At 62.8% G+C, this 15,759-nt stretch overlaps 1 protein-coding gene across 1 annotated transcript in view; it reads right to left on the reverse strand.

Annotated features, from left to right (window-relative positions):
- Positions 1–5,848: 5,848 nt before the first annotated feature.
- ADAMTS7 (ADAM metallopeptidase with thrombospondin type 1 motif 7) overlaps positions 5,849–15,759 on the reverse strand; it is a 46,478-nt gene continuing 36,567 nt past the window's right edge. Inside the window, exons 15-24 of the mRNA XM_054713414.1 lie at positions 15,373–15,617; positions 14,996–15,131; positions 14,029–14,155; positions 13,488–13,701; positions 11,630–12,700; positions 10,828–10,980; positions 9,217–9,390; positions 8,920–9,066; positions 7,690–7,861; positions 5,849–6,009 (exon numbers count right to left, since the gene is read on the reverse strand). Coding sequence (XP_054569389.1) covers positions 5,900–6,009; positions 7,690–7,861; positions 8,920–9,066; positions 9,217–9,390; positions 10,828–10,980; positions 11,630–12,700; positions 13,488–13,701; positions 14,029–14,155; positions 14,996–15,131; positions 15,373–15,617 — 2,549 coding nt within the window. The 3' untranslated portion in view covers positions 5,849–5,899. The remainder of the gene's footprint in view (positions 6,010–7,689; positions 7,862–8,919; positions 9,067–9,216; positions 9,391–10,827; positions 10,981–11,629; positions 12,701–13,487; positions 13,702–14,028; positions 14,156–14,995; positions 15,132–15,372; positions 15,618–15,759) is intronic.

Raw genomic sequence — 15,759 nt, forward strand, 5'->3', positions numbered from 1 at the left:
GCGCCCCCTGCCCTGGTCTGGGCTGGGGGGGTCTCAGGCCATGCCCCCCATCCTGGTGCCGGGCCAAGGGACCTGAGGCTACACCCCCTGCCCGGCAGGGCTTGACAAGGCCAGGTCTGGATCTAGCCCAATGCAGGGGGGCCAGCCGGGTCTGGATCTAGGCCAATGGGGGTGTGGGGGGGCCGGCCGGGTCTGGGTCTCATGTGATTTTGAGGTGCATGTGGGTGGGTGGGGACTTGACTCTAAGTCCCATGGTGTGCCCCAGACTCTGACAGGAGGAAGGTTTTCATATACATTTTACTAATTTTCTTTCATCTCTGACACTTCTATTATAGAGAAAGGGCAAATAGCAATATTAAATTATTTCCTCTAATTAATCCCCTTTTAATGTGCATGAATTTCGTGCACCGGGTCATTAGTATGTGTGTGTGTGTGTGTGTGTATGTATGTGTGTGTATATATATATATATATATATATATATATATATTATTATTGATTTTTTTACAGAGAAGAAGGGAGAGGGATAGAGAGTCAGAAACATCGATGAGAGAGAAACATCCATCAGCTGCCTCCTGCACACCCCCCACCGGGGATGTGCCCACAACCAAGTACATGCCCTTGACCGGAATTGAACCTGGGACCCTTCAGTCCGCAGGCTGACGCTCTATCCACTGACCCACACCAGCTAAGGCCTAAGTGATTAGTTTTTAAAATCGGTACTTTTTCATGGAAACAACATGACCAAAAATCTGTCCCAGAATGTTGAGGCCCATTAACACAAAGTACATGTTTTAATTTTAAAAAGCAGGTAAATGCTGTCCCCCTGTGGACACTCAGAGGTATTGCAAGCGGCACAACAGAAACTCAGTCCATTTTCCCACGCTCGGTGTTTTTTAAAGCTGGTAAATGCTGCCCCCTGTGGGCGTTCGGCGGTGTTGCAGGCAGCAGAGAAGACATTAGGGACATTTCTCTGTATTTCGGATTAGGAACCAGCTGAGCCCAGCGTCCCTCCCACACCGGCCTCAACCTACAAGTTCACGGAGGTCAGACTCAGCTGAGCTACATACAGCTGCATCGCCAGGTCCTCCCGTCATAATCCGGTTTAGAGCCAGGATTTTTAAAAAACAACATTTAAGAGGGTTCCTGGCCCAGCCGGCGTGGCTCAGTGGTTGAGCATCGACCTATGAACCAGAAGGTCACGCACGGTTCGATTCCCGGTCAGGACATATGTCTGGGTTGCAGGCTCGAACCCCAGTAGGGGGCGTGCAGGAGGCAGCCGATCAGTGCTTCTCTCTCATCACTGACATTTCTCTCTCTCTCTCCCCCCCTCCTTTCCTCTTTGAAATAAATAAATTAAAAAATATATACACACTGAGTGGCCAGATTATGATGATCTCTGAACGCACAATAATCTGGCCACTCAGTGTGTGTGGTCCCTGGAAATAAAACAAGTACAAAGGCCCCAAGAAGGAGTTGGCAGGGAGCTTTTTTAAGATCCTCACTCAAAGGCGACAAGCTGGTTTCTGAAGGCGCCTCGAAAACAATCAGTGTTAGAATCAGCACGGGTGCCCTGGGCAGGTGGCTCAGTGGTTAGAGCACCAAAGGGTCGTGGGATCGATTCCCGGTGGTCAAGGGGAGGTACCTCTGTTGCAGGCTCTATCCCTGGCCCCACTGGGCCCGTGCGGGAGGCGACGGATCCATGTGTCTTTCTCACATCGGTGTTTCTCTCTCCCTCTCATTCTCTCTCTCTCTCTCTCTCTGGCCCCCCACTCTTTCCCTCCCTCCCTTCCACGCTCTCTAAAAATCAATGGAAAGGCCTCCCAGTGTGGCTCAGTGGTTGAGCGTCGACCTATGAACCCGGAGGTTCCGGGTTCAATTCCTGGTCAGGACACATGCCGGGGTTGCGGGCTCGGTCCCCAGTGGGGGGCGTGCAGGAGGCAGCGGATCCATGATTCTCTCTCCTCATGGATGTTTCTCTCGTCTCTCCCTCTCGCTCCCGCCCTCCTCTCTGAAATCAATAAAAATATATTTAAAAATAAAAAATAAAAAAAAGCAATGGAAAATATCCCCTGGGGACGATTTTTAAAAACAAACTCGACAAGGAACTTGTCCATTGACTTTCACGAATGGGATTTTTTTCCCCCCAAAAAAGTAGGTAAATGCTGCCACGCTGTGGTCACACGCGGTATTGCAGGAGGCAGAACAGGGCGTGCGGGGGCGGGGGTGGGGGTGGGCAGTTTCCGGATCTCAGGTTAGGGGGTGGCCTCCCTTGCAGATTTGCCAGGACTCACCCAGGTGGGTCTCCCCTCACCAGCGGCCCTGCCAGGGGCTCCGATGAGGGAGTTCCCAGGGGCCTGGGTGCAGCCGGCTCAGGAGTCAGGGTCCCTGGACCAGGGGATCCCAAGTGGGTTGGGGGGCGCGGGGGACGGCTGCAGGGGAACTCCCGGGGTCAGAGGTCAGAGGTGGTTAATCCTGCGGGTGCCCTGGCCCCACCTCTGGGCCCCATGTACCAAGGACCCAGACTCTGCGGCTCACGGTTTGGATCTACAAAAGGGGGTGGGGGATTCCTGGCGCCTCCAACGCACCCCCTTCTTTCTCTTTTTAAATTCGCACCCGAGGATGTTTTCCCATTGATTTTTATTTATTTATTTTTAAATATATTTTTATTGATGTCAGAGCGGAAGGGAGAGGGAGAGAGAGAGAAACATCCATGATGAGAGAGAATCATGAATTGGCTGCCTCCTGCACGCCCCCCACTGGGGATCGAGCTCACAACCCTGGCCTGTGCCCTTGACCGGGAATCGAACCCGGGACCCTTCAGTCTGCAGACCGACGCTCTATCCACTGAGCCACACCGGCCAGGGCTCCATTGACTTTTAGGGAGAGTGGGAAGGAGAGGGAGAGACGGAGAGAAACATCGATGGGAGAGAGACACATCGATGGGTTGCCTCCTGCACCTGCCCCGACCAGGGCCCGGGCCGGGGAGGATCCCGCAACCAAGGCACATGCCCTTGACCGGAATCGAACCTGGGACCCTTTGGTCCGCAGGCCGACGCTCTAACCATTGAGCCGCACCGGCCCGAGCACTGTCTTCTAACCCAGCAGGCACGGGGGCGCTTTCCCGTCTCTGCAGGGGACCCTGGGGCCCAGGAGGAGGCGTGTGACTTCCCGCTGCCCTTCAACCCGCAAGAGGGACTGAGGGCTGGAGGCCTCGGTGGGAGACGTGAATACAGTTCAGTGTTTTCTGTAGCAAAGCCGGGCTGGGCGCTGAGCAGGGGCCGGGGGTGGGGGCCGGGAGCTGGGCAGCCCCCCGCCATGGGTGGCAGGCAGGCACCCCCCTCCCCGTCGGCGCCGGGCCTGCCTGAGTCACGGGTTGTTTGCCTCCTGCCTGGGAGGACAGCTCAGGCCCGGCTGACCCCGGGACACCCCCCCCACATCCCCATCATCACGGGAAAAACACGTCAGAGTGATCAAGAGCAAATGTCCTCTCGTGGGGTGGTCCCCAGGCGGTGTGAGCAGGAGAGCGCCCCCCCACGCCCCCCCGCCAGGACAGGATGCAGGGAGACCCGGGGTTCCTGAGGGCACAGCTGGGGCTGGGAACCCCCAAGCCCAGGCCCTGCTCCCTGCCCTCGTGAGGGGCCGTGCACAGCAGACACATGGAAGGCATCACTCAGGCAGGTCCCGGGGCCTCCTGGGTCGGCAAAGACAGACAGGAAGCCAGCCAGCCGGGCCCTCGAACCCTCCGTGGCGTGGCCGTCCTGGTCTCACGCAAGCCCTTTCCTGGTGACCTCTGTCCAAGGTCAGCCCAAGGTCAGCCTCCCGCCTGGCCCTGGGCGGCCTGAGCTCACAGGAGGTGGGTTGCTGCCCCCAGAGCCTTGGGCTTCTGGTATGAAATGGGGGGCGGGGGTGGTGGTGACGGGAGAGCATCCGGGCCCAGGGGCACCCCATTACTGGGGGGGGGGGGGGGCGGGCAGCCACTGCCACAGACTCTGTTGATGCTTCATTCAGCTTCAGGTCTCCATCCCGAGGAATGGTTTTCTTTTCTTTTTTTAAAAATATATTTTTATTGCTCTCAGAGAGGAAGGGAGAAGGAGAGAAGCATCCATGATGAGAGAAAATCATGGATCGGCTGCCTCCTGCACGCCCCCCACTGGGGATGGAGCCCGCAACCCGGGCATGTGCCCTGACCGGGAATCGAACCCTGACCTCCTGGTTCCTAGGTCGACGCTCAACCCCTGAGCCACGCCGGCCGGGGGGGGGGGGGGGATCCAGCACCTGGGGTCAGCAGTGACGGGGCTGGACCAGGGAGGGCACAGCCCGCCCCTGAGCATGGAGATGGAGGTGGACACGAGGGGATGGGCCAGGCCAGTCCTCCTCCCCGCGGCCCCTCCCTCAGGGGCCGGGTCCCCTGCCCCCGGGGCTCAGAGCCCACTGCTGCCCAGGGGCAGGCCCGGCGGGGACCACCTGGGCCCTGCTGGAGGGGGGCGGCCCCGTCCCTGGGAAACTTGGGTCTGAGGGCCTCAGAGGGCAAAGGGGGCTGGGGGCCCGGGCAGAGGGCATGGGGACGCCTCCTCCAGGCAGCAGCCTCGCCCGGCCTCCTGCTCACCTCTCCCCGCTGGCCTCCCCAGCAGCCCGTGACCAGGCGGCGTTTCAGCACGGCCGGCATGGCTCAGTGGCTGAGCGTCAACCTAGGAACCAGGAGGTCAGGGTTCGATTCCTGGTCGGGGTGAAGCATCCATCTTATATAAAAACTGCTGTTTGAAATGTTAACACTGCTCTTTTGGCTTCTGTAAATGCTTGCTTGCTTAAATAATAAGGAAAATAAGACTACTCCCATTCCAGAGAGGCCATAAACCTTCCCCGGACGGAGTTATCAGTGCTGGTGCCAGGCCAGGCCTTTGGTTGAGGTCTCAGAGCTCCAGCACATAGGGTCCTTTAAGAAGTTGCAGCCCTGGCCGGTGTGGCTCAGTGGATAAAGCGTCGGCCTTCGGACTGAAGGGTCCCGGGTTCAATTCTGGTCAAGGGCACATGCCCAGTAGGAGGTGTGCAGGAGGCAACTGATAGATGTTTCTAACTCTCTATCCTTCTCCCTTCCTCTCTGTAAAAAAATCAATAAAAATATATTTAAAAAAAATTTTTTTAAATATAACCCTTTGCACTTGCTTGCTTTTTTCTCGAGCTGCTACCGATGCTAACCGTGTAGAGTCACACTCGACATCCGACATCCGAGTGCAAAAGGTTAATAAATAAATAAATTATATATATATATATATATATATATATATATATATATATATATACTAGAGGCCCAGTGCACGAAATTCATGCACTGGGGGGCTGGGGGGGGGGTGTCTCTCAGCCCGGCCTATGCCCTCTTGCATTCTGGGAGCCCTTGAGGGATGTCCGACTGCCACAGAGGTGGCGGGAGAGGCTGTGGAAGCGCACTGACCACCAGGGGCAGCTCCTGCATTGAGCATCTGCCCTCTGGTGGTCAGTGCATGTCATTGCAACCGATCGTTCTGCTGTTCAAATGATTTGCATATTAGCCTTTTATTATATAGGTTTTGTTTTTTTTTTAAGGCGGTGGGGGGGTGGGAGGGGACAGAATTTCAGACCGGGAGTCCCCCCTCCTCCCGAAGAAGCCAGGCGACACGTGGACACGGTAGATACTTGTTTATATAATAATAATAATAATAATAATAATAACAACAACAATAACAAAATAATGATGTTACACAAACTGTGGGAATAAAAAAACACCTGTCTGAGGGGTCCCCAGCCTGCAGGGCGGGGCGGTGTAGCACCATTGGGGCGCGAAGTGGGGAGGCACTGAGGTCCGTGCGGCTGTCAGTGGTCTGTCTGTCTGTCTGTCTGCCCGACGGGCCGGCCGGGGCGGGGTCAGCCGTGGCAGGTGAGGCAGCATTGGGCGCGGATGCTGGGCAGCCGGCAGCGGCCGAGGAGGCGCAGCCTCTCGCAGGAGTCGAAGGGCAGCCGGTCCAGCTCGCAGCCTGGGGGGGCACGGGGGCCGGGGATCAGGGGTCCCCCTCCCCGGAGCTATTTTGGTTTTCTTTGTTTTGTTTTGAAGTATTGACTTTATTTTTATTTTATTTTAAATCCTCCCCCGAGGATACTTTCCCATTGATTTTCAGGGAGAGTGGAAGAGAGAGGGAGAGACAGAGAGAAACGTCGATGTGAGAGAGACACAGCGATGGGCTGCCTCCTGCACGAGCCCCGACCAGGGCCCGGGCTGGGGAGGAGCCTGCAACCCTGGGCATGTGCCCTTGACCGGAATCGAACCCGGGACCCTTTGGTCCGCAGGCCGGCGCTCTATCCACTGAGCCACACCGGCCGGGGCCCTGGAGCTATTTTGGGAAGCAGCTGCGTCCAGGCCCCTGACCTCTGACCCCGCCTGGTGCTGCTGACGGCCCTCCCTGTTCCTGCCTCTTAACATGGGGGTGGGGGGGGGGGGGGACCCTCCTTTGTCAGGGCCCCGCCTCCACGCCGGCAGCTGCCTCGCTGGGGTGACCTCACACCCGGGGCTCCCAGGCTCTCCTGACGTCCTCCTGTCCGGCCACACAGCCCCATGAGTCACCCCCACATCCTGGGGATCCAGGTGCCAGCGTCCCAGTCACCCCCCACCCCCACCCTGGGCAGCTGCAGCCAGGAAACTCCCTTTGTTGGGGCAGCTCATGGCTCGGCCACCTGACCTCCCTCCAAAGCCAGAACCGCCCCGGCCGGTGTGGCTCAGTGGATAGAGCATCGGCCTGCAGACCAAAGGGTCCCGGGTTTGATTCCAGTCAAGAGCACGTGCCCGGGGTGCAGGCTCCTCCCCGGCTTTGGTCGGGGCACGTGCAGGAGGCAGCCCATGGATGTGTCTCTCTCACATCGATGTTTCTCTCTCCCTCTCCCTCCCCCTCTCTCTGAGAATCAACGGGAACATATCCTGGGGCAGGATGAACAAACAAAACAAAGACAGAACCTCCTGGGGAGCTTGTCCTTGGTTCCGGCCCAAAGGCCTCCGTTCCTGCCCTCCCCCGACCCGCCATCGGCCCTGGGACCCGTGAGGGCCGAGAGCAGCAGGGCCCCAGCGGCGCCCCAAAGGCAGGTGTGTGACATCAGTGGCTACATGCAGATTCCAGGGGACCAGGAAAGGGGCAGGGCAGGCGGAGGGCAGGGGGAGGGCAGGGGGAGGCGGAGGGCAGGGGGAGGGCAGGGGGAGGGCAGGGGGAGGGCGGGGGGAGGGCAGGTGGAGGGCAGGGGGAGGGCAGGTGGAGGGCAGGGGGAGGGCAGGTGGAGGGCAGGGGGAGGGCAGGTGGAGGGCAGGGGGAGGGCAGGGGGAGGGCAGGGGAGGGCGTGTGGGGGACCCTGGGAGGGAGGCATGGATCAGGCAGGGGCTCAGCGGGGTCCAGTCTCTGGCTTCAGGGACATCCCTGCCTCACTCTGTGACCCAGAGGTTGCCCAAGGTCACACAGCAAAGGCCACCCAAGGTCACACAGCAAGGTCGCCCAAGGTCACACAGCAAGATTGCACAGCATCATGGGGTGAGGCTGCTGCCCGGTTCCTCCGGCGCTAGAGAAGGCTGGATCCCCCCACCCAGCCCGGCTTCCCCACGGCACCCCTGCTCAGCCCTGCCCTGGGGGTGCCGCAGGGTGATTCCCCCCGCCCCACCCCAGTCTCCCGAGGCGGACACTCACGCCGCCGCTGCTCGGAGATCTCGCAGTCCCGGGTGCCGCACGGGCGGGCGCTCTCGGGCCAGGGCTCGTGGCTGCACCGCCCGCTGTCCTCCTCGGGCAGCCCCCGGTGGGTGTTCACGCACTGGATCACACGCCGCTGCACGCCACCCCCGCAGGGGGCCGAGCACTGGGGAGGGAGGGAGGCACAGGGTCCCCTCACCGCCGGCCCCGTCCCTCAGGCCTCCTGGGGGCGGCAGGTCCCCAGGCCCTTGGCACCTCTGCTGCCCCTGGGGCGGCGCCCCCTGGCCAGGCCCTGTCCTTCCCATCTGGGGTCTGACCTCTTTAAAAAATATATTTTATTGATTTTTTACAGAGAGGAAGAGAGAGGGATAGACAGTTAGAAACATCGATGAGAGAGAAACATCCATCAGCTGCCTCCTGCACACCCCCCACTGGGGATGTGCCCGCAGCCAAGGTACATGCCCTTGACTGGAATCGAACCCGGGACCTTTCGGTCCGCAGGCCGAAGCTCTATCCACTGAGCCACACCGGTTTCGGCGGGTCTGACCTCTTTATCAACTTCGTTTCTTTAATGCTTTTTGTTTTGGGTTTTTTTTTTTAGTGTATTTTTATTGATTTCAGAGAGGAAAGGAGAGGGAGAGAGAGAGAGAAACATCAACAATGCCCGGCCGGCGTGGCTCAGTGGTTGAGCGTTGACCTAGGAACCAGGAGGTCAGGGTTCAACTCCCATTCAGGGCACATGCCTGGGTTGCGGGCTCCATCCCCAGTGTGGGGCGTGTAGGAGGCAGCCGACTCATGATTCTCGCTCATCATTAATGTTTCTATCTCTCTCTCCTTCTCCCTTCCTCTCTGAAATCAACAAAGAAATATATTTTAAAAACAATAAATAAAAGAAACATCAGTAACAATCCTCACCCGAGGATATTTTCCCATTGATTTTTAGGGCGAGTGGAAGGGAGAGGGAGAGACAGAGAGAAACATCGACGTGAGAGAGACACCTCGATGGGTTGCCTCCCGCACGTGCCCCGACCAGGGCCAGGGATCCAGCCTGCAATCTGGGCATGTGCCCCTGACCGGAATCGAACCCGGGACCCTTCAGTCCATGGGCCGACGCTCTACCCACTGAGCCACACGGGCCAGCCTGCCCCCCCCCCGCTCCCCCTCGTGCCCCCCCCCCGCCCCGTGTCTGCAGTGCCCACGGGGCCCCGGCCCTGTCCCCCTCACCTCGCCCCAGGGCCCCACCACCCACTGGGTGCAGGGGTGCGTGTTGCAGGGCCGCGTGGAGTTGGGTCTCCACGCCTCCGGGCACAGGCCGGGCTCCGGGCAGGTCACCAGGCGCTGCTGCTCGCCACCTCCGCAGGCCTCCGAGCACTGGGACCGGGAGGGGGCGGAGGGCAGGGGCCAGGGGTCAGGGGTCAGGGCAGGGCCAGGCCGGGGAGCCTGCCCATCACCCCCTCCCCGCCCATCACCCGCCTCCCCATTGCCCCGCCCCCATCGCCCCGCCCCCAGGCCCGGGCTCACCTCCCTCCAGGAGGAGGTGTACCAGCTCAGGCAGGGCTGCATCCCACAGGGCTGGCGGGCGGGCGGCTGGGCGGGGCCGGGCCGGCAGTGGAAGGGCCGCAGCGGCCGGAGGTCCCGCGTGTCCACGCACTGCACGTCCCGCACGGAGAGCCCTCCGCCGCAGCCGCGGGAGCACTGAGGGGGGGAGGGCAGGCATGTGGACAGGGCGCAGGTGCACCCACAGCCGCCGGGACCTGAGGGTGCACGGGGCGGGCGCCGGCCACCCCCCCCAACCCCCCCCCGCTGCCGGGCTGTGTGTCCCTCCAAGGCCCAGGGGGGAGGCCGGGGCGGGGGGCGGGCTGCCCCAGGAGGGGTTGGAGGGAGAAAGTCGAGTCGGTGAGCCCTGGCCGGTTGGTGTCCTTTTGGTTAATATGTTCTTACGAGAGGCCTGGTGCACGAAATTCGTGCACAGGGGAGGGGGGTCCCCTCAGCCCAGCCTGCACCCTCTCCAATCCGGGACATCCCTCTCACAATCTGGGACCACTGGCTCCTAACTGCTCGCCTGCCTGCCCTGCCTGTTGCCCCTAACTGCCCCTCTGCTGGCCTCATCGCCCACAGCTGCCCCCCACCTGCTGGCCTGGTCGCTTCTAACTCCCCCCCTCCCGCTGGCCTGGTCGCCCCCAACTGCCCCCCCACTGGCCTGGTTGCCCCTTACTGCCCCCCGCTGCCAGTCTGGTAGCCCCTAACTGCCCCCCCTCCATGCCGCCGGCCTAGTCGCCCCTCACTGACCCCCCCGCCGGCCTGGTCGCCCCTCACCGACCCCCCCGCCGGCCTGGTCGCCCCTCACCGACCCCCCCGCCGGCCTGGTCGCTCCTCACCGACCCCCCCGCCGGCCTGGTCGCCCCTCACTGACCCCCCCCCCCCGCCGGCCTGGTCGCCCCTCACTGACCCCCCCCCCGCCGGGCTGGTTGCCCCATGCAGCCTGCTGTTCAGTCGTCTGTTCGGTTGTTTCGGTTGCGATGGTCACTTAGGCTTTTATATATATACATGGATTTCAGAGGAAGGGAGAGGGAGAGAGAGAAACATCAATGAGAGAGAATCATGGATCAGCCGCCTCCTGCACGCCCCACACTGGGGATCGAGCCCCCAACTGGGCATGTGCCCTGAGCGGGAATTGAACCCTGACCTCCTGGTTCCTAGGTCGGTGCTCAACCACTGAGCCAGGTCAGCTGGGCACCCTAGCCGGTGTGGCTCAATGGGTGGAGCATCAGCCTGCAGACTGGAAGGGTCCCAGGTTCGATTTCCGGTCAGGGGCACATGCCCGGGTTGTGGGCTCCATCCCCAGTGGGGGCGTGCAGGAGGCAGCTGATCCACGATGCTCTCTCATCATCGATGTTTCTCTCTCTCTCCCTCTCCCTCTCCCTTCCTCTGAAATCAAGATATTAAAAAAAGAACTTGGTGAGAGTGAGAAAGGACACAGGGGCAGGGAGGGGACAGCCACAGCCCCAAAGCGGCAGGGATTAACGGGAGCTCGGGACCTGCAGCTGGGACCCCGCCCCCTCGCCCTGGGTCACGGCAGGTCAGCGCGGGGGGGGAGGGGGGGGGGGCCCCTCCGCCTCCCCACGCTCGCACCTTACTCCAGTTGCCCGCGTGCCACGTGGCACAGGGACGCAGGTGGCAGCGGCGTGCGGGCTGCGGGCGGCCCTCGGGCGCACAGTCCTCCTCGCGACCGGAGCTGCAGCGCACGACCCTCCAGGAGGCACCCAGGCCGCAGGTGGTGGAGCACTGGGGGGCGGGGCCGGGGGCGTGAGGGCCCGCCCATCCGGGGAGCCGCGGGTGTCTGCACTCCCAGGGCCTCAGTCTTCTCATCTGCGAAATGGGCTCTTCCACCCGCCTCCCCAGGGGACGGGGAGGATGAGACGTCCCTGCCCCGCGGGGACACGGGAGGGGGCCCAGCTGTGCAGACAGACCAGCTGGGAAGGAGGTCTGGGTGCCTCGCTGGGCCTCCGTGGGCACCCCCCGACCCTCACCCCAACATGAGGGACCTGAACAGGAGCTCCCTCCTCCTGCAGGGACACTAGGGTCTAGGGGAGGGGGAGCAGGGGGGCAGTGGGGTTCCATGCCTCTCGGACCCCTGCAGGCCCCGAGAGCAGGTACAGCTGGAGGAGAGAGCCTGGGGGGCCCTGCTAATGGGGGGCTGCCCCACCCCACCCACAGATGCCGGAGAGGGGAGTGAGTTCCCCGTCCTTGGGGGCATTCAAGGCTGAGGGAGAAGACCACTCTGGCTGCCCCTCATCAGAGGCCCCCGTGCTGGTCAGGGAAGGGCCTGTGTGGCCTCCAGAGCCGCAGGGAGGTGGGGTCCCCCTCAGCCTACCCCCACCCAGGGCTCAGCAGGGAAACTGAGGCAGGGGGGTCGTGACCCCCCGACACTTGCCTGGCTCCAGTCTCCCACTTCCCAGCTGGCATTCCTGGTCGGCGGCGGGGCCTCGGAGACCCTGCTGCCTTCGGAGGGACGGACCCCAGCCGGGCTCAGGGGGCCCAGGGCCCCAGGCTCGTGTTCCCCGGGCATCGCCGGGGTCTGCAGGTCCCGTGGGGCCGGGCCGGGGCGAGCGTCAGGCAGAGAGGCCGCGGGAGGAGCGCCCCCCACGGCGGGCCACAGCTCCTCGGAGTCAGGATGCGGCGAGGGGTGGGCGGGGGACAGAGGGGGTGAGGCGGGCATCCCCGGCAGGGGCAGCCCCGGGGGACCCAGGGCGCCCTCCTCGTCCTCGGGGACCTCGTTGGTACTCTCCCACCGCGGAGGGGGCGGCCGGCTGGGGGCCGGGGACGCATCGGGGCTCCCCGGGGTGGCAGGCGTCTCGCCCACAGAAGCGGGGGGCCAGGGCGAGGTGGGGAGCCCGAGGGCCGGGGTCCCCGTGGGGGCATCCTCCTCAGGTAAGAAGTTGAGCAGCGGGTCCCAGGGCGTCCGCCCCGAAGGTGGGGGCAGGTGGGGGCCGGCCGGGCTGGGCCGAGGTGCAGGGGGCGGTGCGGGGGGCTCGGCCGGGCCGCCCCGGGGTGGTGGGGAGGAGGGCCGGGCCCCCGTGCCCACGGGGGGGTGCGGGCCCGGCTCCTCGTCCTCCTCGTCCTGGGACAGGTTCTCGTGGAACTGGATGAAGTTGTAGTCGTAGTAAAAGTCGTCGACCAAGGCGGGTCCCGGCGGGCCCAGCTCCGGCCGCTCCTGGTCGATGGCGTTGGCCTGGCCCGGGGGCTCGGCGGGCGACGCGGGGGGAGGCGGGTGGTGGGCCGGGCGGCGGGGCACGAAGTCCACCTCGTTGTCCAGCTCCCGGCTGGAGAAGCCGCTGCTGCCCGAGCCCTCGGGGGGGTCGGGGACGTCCAGGCGCTGCAGGCAGGGCTGCAGGAAGCACGGGGCCTGGCTGGGCGGCCGCTCGGCCTCGTCACAGGGGACCCCGGTGTCCTGGGTGCAGGCGACAGCTCGCTGCTTGGTGCCCGGCCCGCAAGTCACGGAGCACTGCGGGGACGGGACGGCCAGGGGGGGATGGGTCGGCCAGGAGCTCACAGCCGGCTCCAGCGCCCTCTCTGGCCCCGCCCAGCCCCACACGCCCCCGGCTTCCCAGTCCCCCGGGTTAGGGGGCCCGCTGGACCTGGAAGGCCCAGTCCCCCCCCGCCCACCACCAGGGTGCCTGGCAGTCAGGGCCCCTCTGCAGCCCATGCCCAAAAGTGGAGCCGCCCGGCCGGTGTGGCTCAGTGGTTGAGCATCTACCTAGGAACCAGGAGGTCACGGTTCGATTCCCGGTCAGAGCACATGCCCGGGTTGCAGGCTCGATCCCCAGTGGGGGGCGTGCAGGAGGCAGCCGATCCATGATTCTCTCTCATCATGGATGTTTCTCTCTCTCTCCCTCTCCCTTCCTCTTTGACATCAACACAAATATACGCTGAGCGGCCAGATGATCATGCGTTCGGAGATCATCATCACCTGGCCGCTCAGTGTATATATTTTTTATTTTTATTTTTTATTTTTTATTTTAATATATTTCATTGATTTTTTACAGAGAGGAAGGGAGAGGGATAGAGAGTTAGAAACATCGATGAGAGAGAAACATCAATCAGCTGCCTCTTGCACACCTCCTACTGGGGATGTGCCCGCAACCAAGGTACATGCCGTTGACCGGAATCGAACCCGGGACCCTTCAGTCCGCAGGCCGACGCTCTATCCACTGAGCCACACCGGTGAGGGCAGTGTATATATTTTTTAAAAAAGGGGGGAGCTGGGCCAGGCCCCCCCACCCGCCGCTCACCTGGGCCCACTGCCCGAAGGCCCACCGGGATGGGCAGGGCACGTGGCCGTTGCAGGGCCGTTCGGCGGGCGGCGGGGGCCCGTACCCGCAGTCGGACGGCAGCATGCCCACGAACGTGCCCAGGCCCAGGCTGCGGAGGCAGTACACGGTGCGGCGGGCGAGGCCCCCGGGCCCGCAGGATCTGGAGCACGGATGCCACGCACTGGCCCACCACCTGGGGGCGGGGGGGGGGCACGGGGCATCAGCACAGGTGTAGCCGGCCACTCCCCCGCCCCCCACCCCCCGCCCGGGCACAAGGGGTCTCGGAGGCCTCAACCCAGGGGCCGTGTTCCCAGAGCGCCACGTCCAGGTCAGGCCCCGCCCCCCAAGGCCCAGGGACAGTGTGTAGCCGCTTCACTGGGCCACCCGCTCACACAGGGACCCAAAGCCAAGGGAGCAGGGGTATCCCAGGCTGGGGGGTGGGCGGGGGCTGGGCTGCAGCCTGGAGAGAGAGGCTCAGAGCCTCTTGGAGGGGGCGGGGGTCAGGGGTCAGGGGGCTCACTTGGCGGGGCAGGGCTCCCGGGTGCATATCCTCTGGCGTTCCTCGGGCGGGTCCAGGAATTCACAGTATCTGTCGTCCACGGTCCCGTGGTGCCGCTCCGTGCAGTACACGGTCTGCTTCTGTATGCCTGGGGTAGGGGTGGGGGGGCGGTGAGGCACGGGGCTCAGAGCCCCCCAGAGCAAGGCCCCCCACCCCCACCCCGGGAGGAGCAGCGTGTGGTGGTTCCGTGGGTTAGGGCTTCCTAGTTGGAGGCCACGGGCAGCTCAGGGGGCCACTCTGAACCTCAGAGTCTTCATCTGTAAATGAGAGGAACAATGAACAGCGCCCTAGCCCGGCCAGCGGGGCTCAGGGGTTGAGTGTCAACCTAGGAACCAGGAGGTCAGGGTTCGATTCCCGGTCAGGGCACAGGCCCGGGTTGTGGGCTCGATCCCCAGTGGGGGGTGTGCAGAAGGCAGCCGATCCATGATTCTCTCCCATCATTGATGTTTCTCTCTCTCCCCCTCTTCCTTCCTCTCTGACATCAATAAAGAAATACTGTATTTTCCGGCGTATAAGACGACTTTTTAACCCAGGAAAATCTTCTCAAAAGTCGGGGGTCATCTTATACGCCGGGTGTCATCTTATAGGGCGGGTATATCCCAAACTCTATATTTTAACTGGAAAAGTTGGGGGTTGTCTTATACGCCCAGTCGTCTTATACGCTGGAAAATACGGTATATTTAAAAATAAAAAAATAACAGCTACCTCTGAGGGTGACATGTGCACGTAGCCAGAGCTCCACGGGGTGGCCGGCCCCCGCTAGCGTGCAAGTCCCAGGGAACCGATGAGATGGGCCCATTTTACAGATGGGGAGACTGAGGCTCAGAGCAGCAAAACCCCAGGCTGGATGATGAGCTGGACGGAGGCCAAAGCCAGCGGCACCCCTGCCCAGGGACAAGCCCCCCTGACCCCCCCCCCCGCCCCTCACCTTTGCCACAGGTGACCGGGCACTCGGTCCAGGCCCCGTAGGCCCAGGAGAACTCCGACGCCACGCCCGGAGGGATGGCCTGCTGGTGGATGGTGTACTCGTAGTACAAACCGCGGTTTTTCTCATAGAACAGCATCTGGGGGGCGGGTGGGGCCCGTGAGCTCCCAGCATCCTCTCCACCCAACCAGCTACCCCCTGGGACCCACTTTAGAGATGGGGAAACTGAGGCAGGGCCCCTCCCCCCCCTCCCTACTTCCCATAGGCCAGCCAGGCCAGGGCCAGGCTCTGTGACTGCCCCCGGGCTTTCTCCGGCCCCAGGGCCAGTGTCCCTTGGAGTCGGCCTCTATTCCCCAACCCGGCCTGGGACGGGGAGGCACCTGGATCCAGATGGACTCATTGGTGGGGCCCGGGGACGTGAGCTTCTCCAGCTGGCCCTCGCGCTCATAGGTGAACACGGTGCCCGCTATGGGGTACTCGCCGTGGTACTGGATGTTCCAGCCCCCGTTGAGGTAGTACCGGTCCGGGTCCCGGCTCCGAAGCGCCAGGTAGTTGATGGACGCGGCCACCTCCTTGATTAGGATTTCCCGGGCGCCGGCCGGGATCTGTCCCACGTCCATGTACCCTGGCGGTCAGGGCGGGGCCGCGTGAGCCCTCGGCTGCCCCCACCTCCTCCCGCTCCTCTCTCCCCGCGGCCCCGCCGTCGGCTTCAGATCCGGAGCTTTATGCCCGGCCGGCGTGGCTCAAGGGCTGAGCGTTGACCTAGG

The sequence above is a fragment of the Eptesicus fuscus genome, chromosome 25, assembly GCF_027574615.1.
Source record: "Eptesicus fuscus isolate TK198812 chromosome 25, DD_ASM_mEF_20220401, whole genome shotgun sequence".
NCBI classification, from domain to species: domain Eukaryota; kingdom Metazoa; phylum Chordata; class Mammalia; order Chiroptera; family Vespertilionidae; genus Eptesicus; species Eptesicus fuscus.